The 22,381-nt window shown below is 40.3% G+C and overlaps 3 protein-coding genes across 7 annotated transcripts in view; all 3 read right to left on the bottom strand.

The window, feature by feature from the left end:
- The window catches only part of dennd2b (DENN domain containing 2B), a 42,807-nt gene extending 33,188 nt beyond the window's left edge, over positions 1-9,619 (bottom strand). For 2 of the 3 annotated variants that reach the window (XM_056608658.1, XM_056608656.1), the window contains exon 1: positions 6,537-9,614. The gene's annotated coding sequence lies outside the window, so the exon portion shown is untranslated. Of the gene's footprint in view, positions 1-6,536 lie in introns of all 3 variants that reach the window. The other variant, XM_056608657.1, reaches the window with a different exon arrangement.
- Positions 9,620-10,404: 785 nt separating this feature from the next.
- Positions 10,405-12,759, bottom strand: tmem9b (TMEM9 domain family, member B). The gene is made up of 5 exons (XM_056608669.1): positions 12,553-12,759; positions 12,245-12,336; positions 12,026-12,134; positions 11,758-11,892; positions 10,405-11,581 (listed from the first exon to the last, which is right to left on the bottom strand). The coding sequence occupies exons 1-5, from the start codon at positions 12,622-12,624 to the stop codon at positions 11,426-11,428; spliced, it is 564 nt and encodes a 187-aa protein (XP_056464644.1). The 5' UTR covers positions 12,625-12,759; the 3' UTR covers positions 10,405-11,425.
- A 93-nt stretch (positions 12,760-12,852) lies between these two features.
- Positions 12,853-22,381, bottom strand: part of scube2 (signal peptide, CUB domain, EGF-like 2) — a 17,898-nt gene continuing 8,369 nt past the window's right edge. Inside the window, exons 15-23 of one of the 3 annotated variants that reach the window (XM_056608662.1) lie at positions 22,374-22,381; positions 21,742-21,945; positions 17,997-18,167; positions 16,556-16,723; positions 16,270-16,431; positions 15,942-16,139; positions 15,156-15,308; positions 14,960-15,039; positions 12,853-14,272 (exon numbers count right to left, since the gene is read on the bottom strand). The exon at positions 22,374-22,381 is cut by the window's right edge and continues 163 nt beyond it. In XM_056608662.1, the coding sequence (XP_056464637.1) occupies positions 14,126-14,272; positions 14,960-15,039; positions 15,156-15,308; positions 15,942-16,139; positions 16,270-16,431; positions 16,556-16,723; positions 17,997-18,167; positions 21,742-21,945; positions 22,374-22,381 (1,291 nt within the window). In that variant the 3' untranslated portion in view covers positions 12,853-14,125. Of the gene's footprint in view, positions 14,273-14,959; positions 15,040-15,155; positions 15,309-15,941; positions 16,140-16,269; positions 16,432-16,555; positions 16,724-17,996; positions 18,168-21,741; positions 21,949-22,373 lie in introns of all 3 variants that reach the window. The other 2 variants (XM_056608661.1, XM_056608663.1) reach the window with 2 other exon arrangements.

The raw sequence follows: 22,381 nt of genomic DNA, 5'->3' as shown, positions 1-22,381 counted from the left end.
ACTCATTGCCAAATTCAATAGCAAATTGAATGGCTAAACTCCACTCAATTCCTAACAGATCACGTAAATAGCATGCAGAGGGACAAAGATTAATCAAAAGCGCGACTGCTTTCCTCACAGCCAACCCTGTTTGGAAAGTACCAGGGTTCTTCAAAAACTCATTAATGAAATTCAATATTCAAGCTAATTAGCAAAAAGAAAAAAGAAAAAATAGGAAATTGTCCATGTGATGTGATGTGAAGCATATGACACATTTTGCTAAAAAAAATCCGCAAAATGTAGCGCTGTTCTTTTACATTACCAGCTTTAGGGTATAGAAACATGTTCCTTTAACATACATTACTAGCTGTTGATTATAGAAACATATTATTTGACATAGAGTATAGAAACATATTTCTTTACATAGAGTATAAAAACAGGTTCCTTTACAATACATAAACAGCTGTGAGGTATAACAACATTTTCCTTTACAATATATAACCAGTTGCAGTTATAGAAACATGTTCCTTTAGAATACATTAACAGCTTTAGAGTATAGAAACATGTTCCTTAACATAGAGAATACCAACATGTCCTTTACAATATAATACCAGCTGTTATAAACATGTTACTACATATGGTATAGAAACATGTTCCTTTACAGTATAGAAATATATTCCTTTACAATACATTACTAGCTGTACAGCATAGAAACATGTTCCTTTACATACAGTATAGAAATATATTCCTTTACAATACATTACTAGCTGTACAGCATAGAAACATGTTCCTTTACAATACATTACCAGCTGTAGAGTATAGAAACATGTTCCTCGACATATAGTATAAGAAACATGTTATTTAAAAATATATTACCAGCTGTAGTGATATAAACATGTTACTAACATCAACTCTGTTTCCACAAATAAAATAATGTAAAACTTGGAACACAGTGGCCCTTGGTCCTTGGATTGAGTTCGCACTTGGTCCTATTTGGAAAATTACATCATTGGTCCACCCTTTCTAAAATTATTTGAGAAGAAAATGACTTGATGTGGAAGACCGCAATCAGTTCCCTTTCATGCATTGGCGCTGTAAGGGTTAATTGCCTTTCATAATTATTCAACATGAAGTTATTGCTGTGCAGTAATAGGGAGGTCAACTCGAGATGTGGAGGGATCATAGGTGGAGGGTGGGAGGGTGCTTGGCCGAGGGACTTGTTTACAGGAAGTTGTTGTATGAAGAAGTCAGCCAACCACCATTGGAGCTGTGAGCCCTATAGAGATAGATGAGGAGAGAGGCAGCATTCCTGCTGTCAGCTACTTCCTGTAGCAATGGACTGAACCAAAAGGACTGCAGGGCATCTCTCTTCATTTTCATCAAACACAATGTTCACTAATCATGTGATGTCAAATGACTATATTTCAAAGTCTGTTCTCTCTGTGCATGGTAGGGGTGTGCAGGAAAAGGTGTTGATGAATCCATCTTGAATATGCAAGTGCAATCATTGTGTTGTTAAAGAAAGAGACAGTTGCAAGATTATGAAATTGGAGGATAGGCTTCTAAACAAATATTTTAGTGAATGTTAACAAATTCTGGTCTATTATCATAAAAAGTCATAAAATACAATAATTGTATATTTCTTTCATTCAAAACATACTAGGCCATCAATTAGTTTTTGATAATGCTACCTACAAAAACATGGTACCATCATTGAAAGACTTACAACAAAGAATGTCGCACAATTATCAGAGAATAAGGTCACAGAGTAAACACCAAGGCGTTAGCCAACTGACTTCCTGAGTTGATACCATCTTTTTACAAAAACTCAGAACCTAAATAACCATTTCCTAGCAAGTTTGGGACGAACTTTGAAGTGAATTAAACTAGCTCTTCAATCTCAACAAACAGGACCAGGGGTAAACTAAAATTAAAACGAATGCTGACTCATGGCTACAACTAGTGGACATGGGCAGGAACAGTTTGACAGAGCCTATGAGAAGATGTCTTCCTGAAAGTTTATGACAGACAAATTCCTGATTGTTCGTAATTCTGTTAACCTCAAGCTCAGGTTAAACACACATTGATTTTAGAGGGGTATCTAAAGTTCCATTATTTGCCAGAAATGTTCCTAGGGAAAAGGTGCTATTAAAAATTCTTACATTGTGAATGTCTTATTACTTACTGTACAGTTTTACAAAGCTGTAAAGTTCAGGATGAAGTTGGATTTTTGAATACTTAAAGTATACATCATTTGGCGATAACTCATTTTCTTGTGTCAATTCTGCTACTTCTCTTTGCAGGGGTAAAGGGGTCTGTACATTTGTACAAATATGTAGAAATCTAAACTGTCCAGGAAATAATAATGGGCTTCAAAGATACTTATGTAACAATAAAGCATAATATCACTATTACCAGGTCCATCCATTTCCTATTACCAGGTCCATCAATTGTAAGCCTATGTGTACTGCCATTAGCATCAAGTAGAGAGAATTGTGTAAACTGGTTACGAGGGCTACAAGGCCAAATGGATGTGCTCTGTCTATTAGGCTGCAAAGAAAGAATCCCTTTGTCTTCACCATATCCTTGAAAGAGACTTGGTTAAAAAGTAAGCGTTTTTATCGGGGAAAGGGGGGTGGGGGGTAACTCGCAAATATCAGGCAAAGGGCTTTGTGTGTGTATCCATCCATGAGGCAAAACGTGAACATGCATGTCCTTGACCTCATCACATTTTGACAGAGCGACTGACACACAGATCACTCTTGTCGTGAGCAGGAATGCACCAATATTTGCCATCTCCATCAGCTGCATTGACAACATTAAAGAAGGTTTTAAGAAGAGACCTGAACAAACAGCAGAACTTTTTTTCTCACAAATACGTACACTCTAAAACACAAGCACACACACACACACACACACACACACACACACACACACACACACACACACACACACACACACACACACACACACACACACACACACACACCTGCATTGCATCATAGAATTGCTCCTCTCAAAGCCATGGTAAGTCATTATCCCTTTAATAAACTGCTGTCAGGCTTCTTACGCCTGCCGTCACAGAGGCCAGCCTCCCATGGCGCTGGAGAAAACTCCATTTAATTTCATTAACAACACACTTGCTCCCTGAACACACACACAAACACACACACACACACACACACACACACACACACACACACACACACACACACACAAAATTAAAATGAGCAATAGACCCATGAAGACCCCCAATAATGGAAGCATGTATGGCCATTCCACTCCCTCAGGTCTGCTCCACAACACCTCAGCTCTTCTGGCAGGGCTGTCCCTGGTTTTCCTGCTGATCAGCACATCGACGTCAAGTCGTTGTTGTTTTTTTTAAAACCCCAGTGTGCAGCGAACCATACTGCAGCCAAGGAGTGCAAGAGCAGAAGCAAGAGGAGGAGGAGGAGGGGAAAAAGGAAGAGTGAAAACCTCTGCAAATTCCCAACTCTTTCCAGACGTCACAACACACCCAGCAGACGTGAGGTCTCAGGCCTACACAGTTATACATGCCATTGTTTCATTCCCCCCCACCCCCCACCCCCTGTCCTTGCCCCAGAAGGACCTTTTTTTCTGTTCACCATGGACAAAAGAGCGTCTGAGACGGCTGAGACGTGCTACTAGGGCTGGGGTCTGTGGGAGTAGAGTTACTGCATAACTGCTAGGGGGGGGGGGGCTTCCAGGCTACACAGTCTTTATGTGGGCCATTATATGGTTCCCATGCATTAAATATTACACACATGGATTGTGCATGTGATGTACTGAACTGGGGCAGGCCATTCATCCTCCAAAATAAAAGCATATCATTTGAATTCTGCTTCACAATAAATCTTTCCGTAGATGATTCACAGCATGTTTGGAATGCAGTTGGAATAGTGAGAGGACAGAGTAATTAAGGTTATAAAAATATATGTTAGATAGATAGAGAGATAGATATATTAGGCTAGGCTACATTCGGCTATTGCGTAAAATCTTGATTTTAACAATTCATTTTCCAGTATGAATTGTTAAAAAAAAAAAAAAGTGTTTGACCTTTGAATTAATTAAAAACTACACAAAATACCCCATATTTCAATTTTCTATAAGTTCCAGTGTCCACAACAATACTTTTCATCTGTTTGCTAAAATGTCACCGAAGACATTGAGTTCCCATCAAGTACAGTTGGTTGTAGGCCTAAAATGGTATATTCTTTGGAATCTCCCTTAATACATTCATGCAAATCCAAGGGCCTTAAAAGACGGTGGACATCAGGTTTAAGGATGTTGCTGGCAGTTACTAATTACCCAGCTTAAGCAGCATTCCTCTCTCCCAAACATATTCTGCCATTTTTCAGCATTTATAAACGTTAAATCCTTGCATAGTTTCAGGAAAGGAACTTCAGTGAGGAGGATAAGGACATGCACAGCTGGAACGGGGAAGGCATGTGGAAAACAGGCTTATGTCTACGGTGAGCGGCGGAGAAGACGTGGGTAGGATGGGGGAGTAGAGAATGTGTGTGTGTCACTTCATAGCATACTTCTGACACGCACACACCCATACACACACACACAAACACACACACACACACCAACGCACACAGACAAACACAAGGAGGCACGCACACACACACACACACACACACACACACACAAGCACACACACACACACACACACACACACACACACACACACACACACACACACACACACACACACACACACACACACACACACACACACACACACACACACACACACACACACACACACACACACAAGATAGGAGACACAAGATGGAGGCCTGCCATTCAATAAACATTGAGTGGCCTACCACTGAGTTTGTGTTGTGCTTCAGTTCAGAGGCACCTGACCTACTGACGGGTTACAAGTATAGGTTACATAGACCAGGAAATTCCTTTTGCATCTTCCAACCCACTATGATTTTCGTTTTATTCTTCTAAAGAAACAAAAGATCTAACTGTTATCTGTATTAATTAGGCCGGCAGTTCAGCTCTTCATCGGTATAAGTATCAGGGATTTGTGCAGCTATTCAAATACAGCAATTTATCAAAGGGGAAGGTTTTATTATGAAAGGGACGGCAACGTGTGTAGTGTCTGATTCACATCAGCCAGGTCACAGTTTACTTCACAAAGAGGCTTTTGACAGCAAGTGAGCCAAACGGAATGTCATGCGCCATCTATTCCTAAAATCCATAGAGGCTTCTGTAAACACCACCACCAGTGCTGTTCACACTCACAGAACCCCACACTCCTCACACTATGACTGACAAGACGCATCACATGATCCAACCCACTCATCCTCTTTAAAGAATAGGCAGTATTGAAAGGAACCATTCTGCAGGCATGTATGTCTGATTTTAAGATTTGTGTTATTTGTTAATCGTGTGGGTTGCAGGGGATCAGAGAGGTAAATACCATTAGGTCAGAGGACCTTAGATGGGACAAGGTGATCACGGTTCAATAGGTCCCAATAGGTTAGGGACCAATAGATGGACTCTTTCCATAAAGAATAACCATTGAATCCAAAATACATGTGGTCCTTTTAACAAAAACAATAGAAATCCGAACATTCACTTGCACTGACAAGTACCACAACTTGCCTGCAAAATTGTATGCAATACAAAGCATCGTTTTTTCCATCAACTTTTCTATCCTTAGGCTTCCATTTATTGGACTTTCACTGCTATACCCCACAAACCTGGTCAATTGATCATAGGATTTCATATTAACCATACGGCTATACATAATAACCGTAGAGATTACATGACCAATTGCAAACTAGCCTACAGTTCGTCTAGATGTTCAGCAGAGCTGTCAACACACTCAGGTGACCATCGTATTTTGGTTTATGGTATAGCCTACACATTAGGAGAAGGGAAGATAAGAACTTTCTGAGACAGCCGAGTCCATTGACGAAGATCAGAAAATCAATTAAAGTTTTGAATCTGACTCATGAGCATCATCAATAGCATCATTGTTATCACACAAGAAGTGGTAGAAGTAGTAGAAGAAGTAGCATTAGTAGTACTACTAGTAGTAGTAGAAGTAGTAGTAGTAGTAGTAGTAGTAGTAGTAGTAGTAGGCTAGTAGAAGTAGAAGTAATACTTTCTCACGATTACACAACAATTGTTCTACTGACAAGATTTTGGGGTAATATTGTTATGGGTTTTTATCAATCGTGTTCATTAGTAGGATGAGAATCGTTCACAGAGAAATGCCAGCAGTATATTAATATTCGCTACTCGCTGGCACTCTTTGTTACACCAAGGGTACGCTGAAAAAAAGTTCAGCCAACCCCATTACATTGTAACAAATGTGATGACCAAATATGGTCACATTGAGTCAGATAGACCCAAAACGCACCTTGCGAATTGTTTCGAGTAATTTTAGCACTGTCACTTTGTAACATTTCTTCTTTTCGATCATTTTAGCCAGTCGAGAGGAAATGCATGTCTGATAAACGATCCTGTGGAGATCGCAATCATTAATTCAGAAAAGCAATGGTCTTTACCTCGTAATTTGCGCTAACATCCATGACTGTTTTCACAATGTAATTCCCTGGGGCGCAGAATCCAGTTGTTCTTTGTTTTGGAAAACCGTTTTCCGGATACCTGCCTTTCTCAATAAACTGCGAGTCATGACTTTAAAACAAACTCGCTCCCTCGTTCCCCGGGCTGAGAGTTGAAGGCTGGACTTGTTGCTATGGTAATGGGTTGTTTGCCCCCCGCTTTTCCTAGGATTAGGCCTCGCTCTTTTAGACCAGGCAAGCATTCAGGCTGCCTTGTTTATTGTCATATTGGGCCAGTGTCTCTGGGAAAGAATTATGCATACAATTAACTCATAGAATAGGCAAATGCATCTGGAATGATGCATTGAAAACATAAACAGCACTCTCCAAAAGTTGTATTCACCCTTTACATTCATATTATTTTGTAGAACTATTGTAAGCAAGTCAGCAAATGCAATTAATTAAATAGCATAGGATGATCATCTGTTGCATTCAAAACACTTTTGCAAACAATAATAGAGAGGTACACTTTTGCCATCATAATAGATAAATGCCTTCCACCATTGATGACTAACTTTTTATCTATTTGGAATTTTGACCATTATGCCATCATAATAATATTCGCTATACCCTCACCCTCACCCATACCACTGTAATTTCACTCTGTGTTCTATTTTATCTAATCTTCCGGGACTTGTTATCTTCCGAAGGTTTTGGGAACAGGGAAGTCAGAAAATGCAGAAGAAAATCATCACTAGAGTCTAGAGCGCTGCCACCGTATAACCATTACCTTCAGCTCTCTCCCCAGCCATCAAAGTACCCCTCAAGAATGCTGTACAGAAGGAGAACTGGAATCTTCCCTGCAAAGCCTATATGCAGGGAGGGGCAGCCTGGCCATACATTTATGTTCTTCTGCTTCTGTGAAGGAACCGTTGGACTGACACTGTCATTTTTTTCCTGAAAGCGGCCGGGTGCTTTTGTTATCTGACCTTGGAACATATCTCCGTAATAAAGCGATTAGCACTATAATCATGCTTACTGTCAAACTCACAAATCCAATGATGGCTATGAAAACATTGGCTATGAAAACACTTTACTTTGGACCTCAGTAGGTTTATGTTATTTCCTGGCAACATCTGGCCTGAGCTCTTTCACTACAAAGGTTTTGGTTTTGTAAATCTGCTTGAAGATCATTGCATGATCCTTGTATGCTAATATTGTGGACCTGCTAAGGTCATTCAGGCAAATGCTATAGCATCATTGTAAATATCATTTGCTTGTTTATTAAAGATAATTGTGTTGTTATTATTAAGAAGTTTGAAGAGACATGTTCCGTTTAATTATCCAACATTGACTTGTTTCAGGGTTACAGTTCAGTTGCCATTGTGTTGCCATTTCAGGAAAAACACAGACATGTAAACAATTCCCTAAGAGCAGTTGGTTATAAGTTAACCAGTGCTGGAGCTTATATGCAGCAAAAAGGTCTCAACCAATGCTCGTCTCATATAGACTCTTTGCAGTTGATGACCCATGGAGCAAACAGCTACCAAATGCATGCTGGAGCATTTTCAATCACCCACCATAAGGCTGAGGGGTGAACAGCATTCCTAAACCATTCACCATCTATACCTGGTCTTACTGCAAATGTGCTCACGCACACACACGTACGCAAACACACACCCACACACACACGCGTGGGATCATTGTCATCGTTGGACCCAATGATGATGGGCTGTGATATTTAACAACTGGATGCTGATGCTTTTACCAATTTCCGCTCAGCACAAACATACGAAAGTATTTTTTTTACGTTAATGAAGTTTTCCATTCAAATTTCAGTTTTCTGAACTATATTGAACCGGGAAAGTCAGTCAAACGGTTTCAAATTATTCCCAGTTCCTCCATTGATTAACCCCGCAAAAATGTGGTTCCTTTGTTAAAAGGTTTTGTTAGATTTGTGCTTGACTCAACTTGACTACGTCTACGACTTACATATATACCGGTATTGTTGTCAACATCGTTTTCATTACACAGTTGACAAGGTAAATTGTAGGGGAACCATTACTACTCACCATTGTGGAAACAAAGCAGGTCACACTTCAACAAAGTGTGTTGGGCTAAGTTACACTGAATAAAAAACCTCATAAGTTCTATAGTTTGGGATTTCATTGATGATTTAGGATATCATACTGATATGTCTACTCTAACCGTCTCCTGTAATAAAATAGGCTTATCTCACGTTGGTTTTTTGTAGGTGCAGTGGGTGGGCACTGGCATATCTACCGAACCATCATCAACTTAATGAGCTATTATTTTCGCCCCTATACTATTAATGTGGAAAATCATCCGGGACTATTATTTATTTATTTGTAATCATTTTGGGAGAGGTATTTACGAAGACAAATTGGTTCCATCATACCACTTTTTGAAATGCATTTTTTTTAAAACTAAATTGAAACCGATTTATATAAAAAATATATGTAAAACAAATTAAACAAATCAAATTATAAACAATTACTCCTCTATGATAAGGTGTAGGCCTACTGGAGCGATTGGGCGGAGCTTGTGGCCCTATGGATTGGCCTCACCTACTGGCCTCACCTCCAAAAGTAAAGAATAGGATAGGTGTGTTGACATAAGAATAAATCAATGTGAATGTGAATGTCCTCTATGACGACCACAATAGGATGAGTTAGGCGCCCCCACTAGGTGGCCCCTTCTAAATACATCTGCTGGAAGACATTGACCGTGACTTATACTACTCTTTACAAAAGCAGAGCAAGTGGCAATAACTTCAAACATGTATGGTTGTGTTGATCACATCACCTTGATTTCGTGTCTTTTAAGTGTGGTCTCAAAAAAGGAGTTTGTACACTGTTCATTATAAATTACCCATATGCCAATTAAGCTACTAATTATTGTCTTGTTAATGACAAAATAGTAGTCTAGCAACACTTTATAAAATACGGGACGTACCTGATTTTCTTTATTAGTAAATTTCTTCAATAATCCATTCTTATAAAGAGGCTCTGAGGCTGTCTGCCTGACTAGTCTGAAAGCTGAATTTTCTGCGCAGAAAGTTATCTTCTCTGTAACGGTATGCACTCAAAAAAAAGAAAAATGGACTGAACAGGAAATGATGACGGCCACTCCGTGTAAATCAGTTAGTTGCGAATAAATCACAGCTGTTTCATTGTCAAATGTTGTGGTTGCTTCTCCACACTCCAAACACATTGTATCCATTGAAATCGCCTAGTTAGTAGCCTATTTGTCGCTTGGAATGCAAGAAAAATAGGAACGGGAGAAAAATAAGAAAAGGTTTGGAAAAAGGCATATTGAATCATCACTAGTAGCATGAACGGGGTACAGTACAGATCACTTTCGTTAATGTTTTCTAGATATTTGTAGTAAAAGTTTAGTGAGCATCTTATTTTTTCTTTAGAATTAGGATCAAAAGGTTTAAACCAAAATAGGGTACTTTATTTTATGAAAAAGGTAAGACATTTCCGATAGCCGATCGTGAGTGTGGGGGAATAGGCCTACAACTAATAATTAGGCCTACGACTAAATGTTTAACAAAGGATCATTGCCCAATCAACATGGCAAATTGTATAGGCTTAATTTAGTCTACAGTCCTGTGCAATGTAACTAGACACTGAAATCATTAAACAACGATTGGTTTGTTGGCAGATACGTCCTACTAGCTCCCCCTGGTGGAATCACGTGACTTCTCCAAAGCTTATACATGCAAGAACAACTTATATTAATATGATGGGAGTAGCACTGCGATGATACAAACACTGAGGCACATAAAGGAAATACTTCAAATCGGGACGACTAAGGAAGAATGACAAATATTACATTTTTATTTTATTTTATTTTAAATCAAATTGAATCACATTTTATAGTTATAAACACTTCAATTGGTATTCCATCATTCTTTCTCATCAGCCTAACTTAAACAAAAAATAATTGCAGCCCTTCATAGCAACCCAAGAAACTCTAATAAGGTTATCTCAATACAATAAATATAAATGAGGAAAAGAAAACAGTTTAACACACATTACAACAGCCTGAATAGAGAAGAATTAGCACTACTTTTACTATGACAACACATGAATCATTGCATTTACTGCTATGGTTGATTTTGAATCAAGTCAATATGTGTTTAATCACACAAGGTAAAGGTTGTGACACAAGGAATTAAACGTTTTATTTACTTGTGGCATGGATAAGCAATTGAAAACAATTGTAGAAAATATTTCTTACAAAACATGCATTTTCAAGTCAGGCTTATACAAACAACAGTTACCAGGCTTGAAATTTTGCTCTACATTTTTTAATGAGAAAAACAATACCTTGGCTCGGTGCTGATCTATGATGCCACTGGAAAACCCCTCTACTAAACTTTTCGTTGTCAAAAGCCGAGATTACTATCTATTCCACAAAATAGTTTACTCTTAAATTGGAAGCCATTGGCCAATTTAGTAAAAATATTTTCAATTTTAAAAAGGGACCATTTGGATACAACTGATTGGATAAGTCACATTAGTCAATTCTGCTTACTTGAAATTGCCCCTTACATTAATGTTACCTTGGCACTTATAGGCTTGGACAATAGGCAGGGACCGGATTTTTCAAATGATAGAAATTATCCATCTGGGAATGTGAAATATTAATGGTATACAGCCTAGTCATATGCAGCCATCACTGGCTTTGTACACTGCAAATGCCAAAACCCTTTAAGAGATGTATCAGAACACACACAGGGCACACATCTCAAATAAGATGGTTTGTGGAAGCAGAGGGGAGAAGGAGAGGAATAAATAAATGGTGGGGTTCACAGTACTTCAGCTCCACCCTAGAACTCCTGTGGAGTTCATGGGAGCAGTTTAACTGAGAACAACATGGCGATCGAATACGGACTTCCTCTGTTCCTGGACTTGCCTTCTCCAGCGTTGTTGGGCATGCTCTACTTTGTTCAACACATTTGGTCGAGATTGTGAGCGTGAAAGAACATTGTGAGCATTGGCAAAAGGCTGTTGATCCTGAAATCAAAAACACAAAAAGGGAGCAGATTAGATCGGATACAGTTACTTAATAACCAATCGATCACTTAACTGTCATAATCCCTTTTCACTCCTAAATTACCGCAGCACCATTTACTGTAGAAAGGGTAGAGCTTGAGCAAAATTTGACATAAGAATAGAACAGCAACCCATACCCCAACATCGTCATCATTTTGGATGAGCTGGGAATGCCCAAAGAGACGTCTTTTCAGCATGGGCTCAAGTAGAGTCAGGTACACCATGTACAGAAGCAGCAGGCCAAGGATCGACAAGTACAATATAATTGTAGCCTGAGAATTGAGGGAGATTAATAATAAGTTCATACCACAGTAGCAAGTTAATTATTTATACATCACCATACCTAATAATGGTTACTAGAGACCCTGATGGACATCCCGTCTCACACACATTACATTTGCTTACTTTGATCGTTCCTGAGCTCCTCTCTTCATATTTACATTCACAGCGTAAACAATAAGCCTCCACATCCTTCCCGTCTACCGGCATGGGTTCGACCACATGAAGACAGTTGCTGGAAGATACAGAATAGAATGCAGTAAAAAAGACAAAGGGATAGTACACCAACTATCTATTGGCTATTTGGGCAGCCATTCAATTTAGATGTTGAGAAGCACAACTTACCAATCTTTAAGGGAAACATTTTGTTGATAAATCTGTCCTTCAATATCTCTATAAGGCGGGCAGATGCATTTACAGCGAATGTCCTCAGAGTTCTGTAGAATAAATACAATGTGTAACGTTAGTTTATTCTCGGATGGGCCATCCAATGTGATCGTTTTACGATAATACAGTATATCTTACTATTTGGGAGCCACATAGATTCCCTGACATTACACAATAGTTGGTATGAACACACTGACTTCAGTAATTATAAGGTAGCCATTACTTACTAAGAATTTGCTAAACTAGCTAGCTGGCTATACTCTTACCTTCGCACCCGCAAATGTCAACAGCAGAAAACACACCAGGGATACAACTTCCAATATGATAACTGATTTCATTGTCTTAAATGTGAAAGACCGTTTTTGTAGAGCAATAACAAGCTATGGCTAGATTCTTGGGGTCTAAATATTCCGAACTCACTATTGATTTCTAGTTTAGCCAAGCACAACAGCGTAGCTTCCGATCAGCTGACATGCTCCTTCCGGTATTTGGTTTTACTGACGTAATCTATTGATATTTCTCCCACTAAATAAATCGTATTATGTATGCGAATAAAATACAAACAATTCAATGTGCTACCTAATAAATCAAACAACGCAGTTTACCATTTTATTTACAACACGTTAGATGTACAAATACACTGTACTAAAACAATAAAGAAATTCTATTTTTACAAAACGTAACTTTCGTATGAAATCATTCAGGCCTAGGACTATTTGACTTTATGTAGCTCTATATATCTATTAATATATCTCCAATTCATTTGACATCCAAATATGATTTGTTGTGCCTTTGGTTGCTGGTTCATATGTTCAAATGTTAACACATTGTCCTCCTGAGAGATGCTTGCTTAATTTTTCACTATAACCTAATATAAGAAGAGCCACAATGGGTATACATTGTTAAATGACAGAATACAGTGGAATACAGTGGCAGACAAAATATTAACATGAACATGAAACACCAATACATTGGAAAGTACGAAGTGTCAATACTATATGTGTCGCAAATGTAGTCGCTACCCAACAATACATTAACATTTAATCTAAAACTTTTTACATCATATACAATTTTTTTGAGTATAAACGCCTTTGTGATGACACTACATACTGTACATTGTAGTGCTATATCGTTCGGAAAAAAAACAAATATATTTTTGTGATAAATGTCTTTCCTGTATCTATCAACTTTCTGTCAACACTAATTGCAAAACAACAATAGTTCACAAGTCGGTTATAGCTAAATATACATAGCTATAGTTATAGCTTGATATCTTATCTAGGTTCCTTTAATGAGTGTGCTATGTCATGTATTACTAACATTCTCTTAATGTTGTTGTTTGAATATTCAGCATTAAACACAATAAATCACCCATCCGATCCCACTAATATAAAAATAAGACTTTATACAAATCTTTTAACACGAATGTTAACACAATCATACAAGAGCAGGTGTCTCTCCCTTTAAATCCCTAGAGCTTTATCCAGCATCATTTTTGTAAGGCTTTTTAAAACACATTAAAAAAAACAATAACCACAACATTGTGAATTGTCTGAGGCTACCAATGTGCTTGTGGTCTGTAGCATACGGAGAAGATACCAATCTATCCTTTCAAACGGTAAAAAAATAAAGAGAAAAAATATAAAAAATCCACTTGCTTGTTTACTTTCTCCTTTGGGTCAGTACAGTCCACTTTAGTATGGGTTGTGTGAAAGTAGTATAGCAAGTATAGCATATTTGTATTAATTGCTCAGTAAGGTTGAAAGGTTATGTGGCCAGTGTCTAATAAAAATATGTAAAGAACTATTCACAAATCCACTGGCTAAAGTTCACCTTAATCTATGGGCGTAAAAATCTCAGGACTTTAGAGCGAAGGAATCTGATGAATGACTTGGGGAACATTTCCCTGGACTCTTGGGCTGTGTAGTTGAAAAAGTTCTGTGGATGGGCCAAAACATCAAACAACGCCTTCATGAGTTTCTTGTCCTGTAGAGAAAATGTATGCCAAGAAGACAAAACACTAGTGAGTACCACTTAAAACCACAAGATGGAGTCCAATACACACTGCGTTGTTTTATACACAGTATTATGAAATAACAAATAGATCATAAGGAAATTGAAGTAAATTATTTTGATTTGTACTTTTAAATGATTTATGAAAACTTCTGAAGCATCTCTGAAAGTCAAAAAACAGCTTGGTAACACAGCTTGGCAGAATGCACAGTTTGTGCGGGAGGGGTATAAAGGTAATATTCGTGCGAAACAGATAACAAATATTTCCGTAAACATAGGTTTGGCTGATGTGTATACGTTTAAAGGAGCTTAAAGTTATGCTTCGTTCTGCGTTGGAACTTGCATTCCCGGTTGGAACGTCTGTTTTTGGCCTGTCTGATTCCTATTGTCAGAGATGACCCCGCCCAGTGCCAAATCTCCAAATATCATATTCTGCTCGGCTCATCTTGCATTCTGTTCTTTCAGCGTCCCGAACCTGGCAACCCGGCCGAGACAACTCTCTACAATATTGTGAAATTGGGCTGCATTACCCATTTCTAACGCTCAGCGTCAATATAATACAGTGAATTATTTAAAACTCACGGATGTGATTTGTCATCATTCAACTTAAAATTAGGTATTGTTTATAACTGCCACGGTTAAAATGTACATAAACTATACCTTAAGAATTTCCTGGTGATTTTCTGAAGCATATAATCTTCCATCTCTGACTATATCTTCGATTAACTCTTGGTAGTCCTCTGCAACAAAGAGAGCACACACAAAGGCAATGCATGAACATTCTTGAAATCTTTTGCATAACCTCAACTGAGGAACAAGTATACGCCACATTTCACCCATGCCCACTTCCACTCACCATCATAAGTCACATATGGGACCTGGAAGCCTTTGCCACTGTTTCCCTCGTTGGACTTGAACTGAATCCACAGTCTCTTGGAGCGGGACGTGAAAGCAATTGGCCGCTCGTACGTCTGACAGGTTTCGTAGGTTGTCACAGAGTTGGAGAGAGCTGGAAAATCAGGATACACACACATTAGATGAGACTAATGTATTCATCGTATGTAGTCATTTGGTGGTGTCGGATCCATTAGTCAATGTAGAAAATGTTATCGAGGGGCAGGTACATTGGGGTAAAGCATCTTAAAGAGCCAGTGAACCACTGTTTCAGATGGAATTCGACCACTGTGAGTTATAAAAATAATTGAATTATAGGAAAGAAGGGGGGTGTATTATCCCCATGGCTCAAACTTTCTGATACTTCATAGTACCGTTGTTGTGTATAAGTGTTATAATAAGCAGAAATTAAGTGGACGCAGACATTAAATACTTCGCTGCTCAGACGGAACTTCACTATACACAGACACCGTCAAAAAGTGTTTTGTATTCACTGGTCCTTTAAGAAAGAAGCAGAATGCCCTCAGGTATACTGGACAATTGAGGATGGAATTCCAAACCTTGGGGCTGGGAGTTGAACATTGCAACAACTGAATGTTGCAGAACCCGCTATTAAATATTTTAACCCAATGTGGAGCATCTCGTTGTCATTTGGGCATACATTTTTTTTTTATAACAACTTACTTTTCCAGGCTTTGCCAACTTTGGCAGAACCTGGCTAACCGAATGTTTTTGAAACGAGACTCACAGCTTTTTCTCATAACCAGATAGTCTCCACACTCATCCTCAATGGGCAGGAAGATCTCGGGGACCACGATGAGGATCCTGCGTTTGGGTGGAGGGTTGATCGTCCAGGTGCACTCCACGTTGGCCGGATAGTTTCCGGGGTAGTTGGGCGACTCGATGTAGCCACTGAAATCTCCCAGCTCTCCGCCACAATGTCGGTCTGTGAAGTGACGACACCGTGTTAATCGATCGCCATCCATCATCCGGATCACGTAACTTGCTCTGCAGAGTTATGTCAGAAGACTTCATACCAATGCTGCATACGATCATCCAAAACAGTCGGCACATACTTTTACACTGCATGATGTTCGTGGAGCCGTCAAAGTCCGTGGTGGTGTTTCCGGGGCAAGCTGTGCAGTAGTTTTGTCCAAACTCCACTTGGTATGTTCCCATGGGACAGCGGATACAACGATGTGTGCTTGTGTTGTAGTAATGTCCTGGGGAGCACTGGACTGTTGGAGCCCAACACAGGGTGTTAACGATTAGAAAAGGATGCAATATCTGTATATTGGCAGAAGAGGGCAGCGTAGTTCTTTTGGTCAGGACCCTCAGAACCGAAGCTGGAAAAATGCTCACCTTTGGTCTCACACTGCTGGAAGGACACAGCAGAGAGGTGCTTGGTGACCAGGTTCCCCCCACAAAGAAAGCAAGAGGTTCGACCGACCTCTGGTTGGTAGGATCCCAGAGGGCAAGGCACGCAGGGGATGAAGCCATCGTGGGAATAGTGACCCTCGGTACACTGACCTGAACACACACACAGATTTTGCCGCAAATTGCCGTTAAACATTGTTCAACCCGTCCATGAAACATGAATAAGAAGAGATTAATTTGATTGAATGGAAAAAGAGGAACTGTAATGCTTTTCACTCACATTAAGTCAAAATAATTACAAAAAACAATCGTAGTACTCATAACGAATATATAGAATTATATAATATTATTATATATATTGGATATCAATATATTTAGATAACTCTTAACAATAGTAATTTATTGACATGAATAAATATGTTCTGGAGGATTGATTCTTGGTTCACTGAAACAATCTGCATAGGAGAAGAGAAATCCACATTCACTTCTTTGGACAGTGCATATGGTCAAAAGAGGAAGAAACATGCTCATGCTATGGATCTAAAGCAGAGTCTTATACATTCTGGAAACGAGCGGCCCTTTTTCTTCCCCTAGGGAGAAGGTACACAGCTTTGTGGTTCTGATAGGTGCTTTAAAACGTAACAAGATTGATATTATGCCCTTCTATCTTCTCGTGGGTAAACTGCTGTTATGCGGGACTTTAAGAAACGGGTTGCTGTTGTGAGTCTGCTGATAATGATTCTTGTTTAGTCTGTGGGTGAGAAAAGCCAGTGATGGGGATCTGGGACAGAGCCACAAAGTGACTGCGATAACAGCTACATAACATGGTGGCTCATTTTTCTTTTCATTCAGAACCAAGAAGAGACCAGTAAGCCTTTTGAATTCAAATTCATCTTCAACAATCTAAGCTGCAGCTCTTTTGACTTAACACAAAGCAGAACATCTGCCAGTAAGATTATCATCAAGCCAGCGGTTCATCCTGGGTGATTTATTCATTCATAACAGGAAGCATTTAAAAATAGACACCCATATTAAGAGATGAAAAAATCTCTAATCCATGATAAATCTCACTTTTGTTTTCAACAACAAAAGTTTTTTTTCTGAAACCACAATTGAGAACGGAACTATTTATGTCCTGAGTAGCAATTAAAGATGAGGTACACCCGCATCTTGACTGTAGACACGCACCACCTAAAGAAACATGCTCTAGTTGTGGATCTAGAAGTCTCCGAAGGATCTCCATGGTGCACCATGCGTCGTGCTACAACACCGAGGCACAAGTCGCCCGCCTCTATCTTGAAACTCTTCAACGAACAGTCTTATTTCTATTGCTGTTCACTAAAATATGCATTCAATATGTCTGTTGGTTTGGTTGAAGCGAAGCGGTGTAAGTGGTGGTGGTGGTGGTGTAAAGAGTGTCTCCTACCTCCACACTCAGAGATGTTACGAGCCCCGACCACCTTGGAGTCGGCTTTCCCTTCGGGCCCGGGACAGAGCTCGCAGGCCATCTGCCCCTCCTCGTCCTGATAGGTTCCAGCTGCACACAGGACACACCTCCCTAGGTCCCCGTCATAGAAGGTCCCCGCCGAGCAGCTCACTGAGGGGACGGGTTGGGAGGGACGCACGTTATTGATGTGACATATCAAAGCCTGAGATCAGAATAAATATCAATGGGGAGGGGGGGGTGCTTGTGGGGGAGCTTTAAAGACCAAAAATCCAGGCCCTCTAATTACATGAATGCATCTATTTTTCTGTCACTCGCAAATCTTTGAGAGACTTTGCAGGGAGAGAGAAAGAACACGGGGACCAAAACACCAGTCGCCCCAAAACAAAGGAAACCACAGACATCGAGGAACCATGAGCGCAAGACCCTCATTAAAGTGTGTTTGTTTATGGCTTCCATGTTATTCATCACGGCTCTGCCATTTCAGCCGCGTTGCATAGAAGTGGTAGGACTAAGTATATAGTAATGATCACATTTAAAGGATTATCACGTTTTTGAATAGAGCTTGCTCATAACTCAATGTTGGATAACTCAATGTTGAGTAAGGTACTGAGGTCCAGTAAAAAGCAATACTCCCCGACACATTTAACATTTTCAGAAAATCTATAGCTTTCATTTATCTATGAAAAAAAAAAAATATATAGGCTTTATATCTATACATGTACTTATTTTTACAGACCTTGACGTTTCTTATACACTGGCATGTAGCACTGAGGTTAAGACGTTACAAAACCATTGCAAATCAACCTGATGCAGCTCAATACAAATAGGGCCAGTGTGTTCCCCAGCAGTCTTTGTGCCACACATCAAACAGCCTTAATACTTAATAAAACATGGCTGTGCACCAGGGGGGGAAGCTCTTAATACCATTATAGGCACCCGCACCTAGAACTGAGGCAGACGCAGAAGCGAATCAAAGAGAATGTTTGCCTCTTATCTATCCTAACGTCATAAAGATTGATTAAAGGGATGTGCAGAGTTTTGCTTTGGTTTCTGTCATCTACAGTGTGTGCCTGTAATTCATTTTTTTGAACAATTATGTCTGTCTGGTGGTGTGAGGAACTTGGGGCTCAGAAGCCGTTTGCTAGTCTCACACCAGAACAAATTGTCTATGTCCTCAACGTCTTTAGTCCAGAAATGTGCCTCAGCGGTAGCCTTTAAGGAGTGCCTCTCCGTAGAAAACCACTATTTATAAAGAGCTTGACACACAAAAGCTTGAACATAGATCCATTATATGCGGCTCAGCAAATTGTAAGATTTCCCTTCAAGGAAAAAGAGAATGTAATTCTCTCAAGAGCAGTTCATTTTTTGCAGCCCATTGTTTACTCTGAAAGCCCATGTGGAGCCACCGTTGCATTGTCCTCTAACAGCTTTTATTTGACGGAGGGAAGGGAGTGAGAGAAGAGAGTGAGAGTGAGAGAAGAAGAAAAAACCTTGAAGCCTTTCAAATGCAAAGAGTCGCTTCTATAGAGTCCTCGAATTGATGGCCCCAAAAAGAGGTTTAAAAGACCTTTCACCTCTATTCAAGTCCCCAGTCTTTGCCTACTTGATGACATAGGAAAACACTGCGGTATCACAGTGGTAAGGAGCTGAACCCAATAAAAGGGGTCAGGTTTCTCAATCCCCCCCTTTCTGCTTGGACCAATCGCTTCGTGCGTCCATCAAGCAGAGGCCCAAACAGCTGATGCTAATTGATTCCCATGGTGTAGGCTGAAGTCAATTCTCTTTAACAGTTTAGTGGCTGGGGGTCATGCAGAGTGGCTCTACCCAGGGGGGAGAGGAGAGAGGGATGGGGGGGGGCGTGGGCACTGCACTCAAACTGCCATCTTGAATCAACAGCACTTCCTAAACATCTCCCATGTAAAAACAAACATTAAAAAAAATATCCCGGCAACAAACAATTCCAGTGCAGGAAGTGGATACATTAAATACAATAAACCCCTAAAGCTGTGCCCACTTCAAAATAACCCCAAATTTTAAAACACGTTTGTAAGACTAAGAAGTTAATGAAACGCATGACGGTAGCTAGCATATTCAGAAACTCGTTCATCTGCTCAAAGAATATTATAGACTGCTCAAAGTCTTACAACATCAAGTTAGAGCGAGGAGGATTTAAAAGAATCCTCATAAGAAAGAAATGTGTAACAGAGGTGATGTTGTTTTGGTGTGCGTGTGATGGCTTTAGACTACGCTGCCATGCAGTGGGAACGAGCCCCAATAGGGTTTACAATGGAGTGGGCAAACTGAAAGGAACTAAACTGCACTGCAAGCTAAGCCAGAGAGGGAGGCGGGGGTGAAGGGGGAAGAAAATATAGCTCCTTTAAAGAGCAGGGGGCTTTAGAATGCCTTTCAGCCCCCGTTCCAAACTACAAGTCTGCACCCCATGTCAAATAGACTGCTTAACGTTGACCCAAAAGTGCGGGAAGATCTGAGTGACAAACAATGAAATATCCAACAGGAACACTTTACGTCATCAGTTTTTGGTGCAAAATATCATTTTCTTTCAATGTCAATATACATACATTGTAGCGATTGACTTAAGCCGTATGCCATAGTGTTGACCACGAAATTTCTCTCCAAAGTCTTCCCAAAGAACAGCATCCTGCTCAGGCCTCCTCATCAGTGGGATTACCACTTGCAGAGTGGCTACCCTCACTGTTTAATGGCATCACAAGGAAAGAGCCACACTAGTCAAGTGGACATTGTTGGTTAATCTTGATCTTTTCTGCAACAACAACTGTAAAAATTAGGTCTTCAATCAAGACTGTGTACACCTGGTTCAGAATGTAGCTGTATTAATATAAGTATTGCAGGAAGATAAATACTCAAAATAATTCACTCATACTTATATTAGCATTACACATGTATTGATATCATAATGTTTTAAATGCCTAAATAAATATTCAATAAAAGGGCATATGAGGACTCATATGAGGTTTGGTAATTAAAAAGACAATTATGAAATGAACACAAATAATATGGGACGCATACATAGAATTTAAGCATAGGCCAAAACTGAAAGCAAATGTTCATTTTTTGCTATAGAAAACATGCACACATAAGTCTTTATTTGTTCATATCGACTGAGCACCATTAAAACCAAATACACAGTTCCATTATTACGTGTCGTAAATAAAACGCATCCAGAGGGGAACGGCTAAGCGGCAGAAAGCCTTACACTGCCAGTTACAGTCAGAGACTGTAGGGAGATGCTGGAAGAGCTCTCATGTTGGAAGGGGCAACAACAGTCTCTCTGTTTGCCTCTGCAATCCTCCCCCCATCCCCCCATTCCCTATAACCAGCTCATTACACCATGTCTGCACACCAAATATGGAAGTCATCTGGCCAACACCTGCTCAGATCCAATCATTAAACCAACTTGTCTAAATATACCTCCCTGGCATGGAGTATTTAACCCACCTTAAAACAAAAACCCACACTCTGGGACAACCACTGCTTTGAATCTGATTCATTGTTCCTCGTGCTTTTGTGTAACACAAGAGGGCTGATGCCGCTGAACCACAAAATAGGTGTCCGCTGCTCAATACAAGACGGAGAAAAGAAAAACACGCACTGAAAAGCACCGTCAGCAGCCATCACTCCGCCGTCGTTGGCAGGGGTTTGTACAGTCGCGGCTCAACGTTAAAATAAATAACTGTTTACTAACCGCATCTCCTGCCCGCCAGCACCTGTCCGGCCACACAATGTTCCTGCGGGTCCACGGTCTGGAGCAGGCTCTTGGAGAGCTCGTAGTCGGAGCCAGCAAAGTGGATATGGAACTGTTCCCGGTTGATGGACTTTCTCAGGGTCCGGATGGTCTTCCTCAGCCTCTTCTCGGAGCGCCGGCGCACACACGGCAGGTCACAGCTCTCTGCTGGGGGAACAAGTTCACAGTCCGTTCACACCAGGGGCGGGTGGGCTCACACATGCATACCGCCCCGTTCATAATGAAGACGGCCACCACGTCCCGGACCACGGAGAGAACACCCAAAGCACCGACGGACGTACGTAACGCGAGACACGGAAGCAACTCCAAACGAAACCAACCCCAACCCCTTTTTTTTGCAGCAGCAGCAGCAGCACCCATCCCACACCCACGTCTACAGAAACACCGAACCCACGTCAAAACAGGAGATACTTCAACCACTAGGTTCATGAGAGCAAGAGAAGAAAAGTCTGAGAAATAGGAAGAAGACCAAAAGTGAGCAGAAAGATGCCCAAGAGAGGGGTGTGTTAGGGTCACATGCAATCAGTCAGTCAGGCCGGCGGGCAGGCAGGCAGCGCAGCAGAGAGACCAACCTGTTACC

The sequence above is a fragment of the Gadus chalcogrammus genome, chromosome 14, assembly GCF_026213295.1.
Source record: "Gadus chalcogrammus isolate NIFS_2021 chromosome 14, NIFS_Gcha_1.0, whole genome shotgun sequence".
NCBI lineage: Eukaryota > Metazoa > Chordata > Actinopteri > Gadiformes > Gadidae > Gadus > Gadus chalcogrammus.
The sequence above is the reverse complement of the archived record's forward strand: the minus strand, read 5'-3'. Positions and strand labels throughout refer to the sequence as shown.

Bases quoted from the DNA above. Each gene is read 5' to 3' on its own strand.
- tmem9b (XM_056608669.1), bottom strand. From the start codon at position 12,624: ATGAAATCAGTTATCATATTGGAAGTTGTATCCCTGGTGTGTTTTCTG. The intron at 12,337-12,552 runs GTAAGAGTATAG...TTTATTCTACAG, and splicing joins TGACATTTGCGGGTGCGAAG to AACTCTGAGGACATTCGCTG. The intron at 11,582-11,757 runs GTATGGGTTGCT...TTTTGATTTCAG, and splicing joins AAAATGATGACGATGTTGGG to GATCAACAGCCTTTTGCCAA.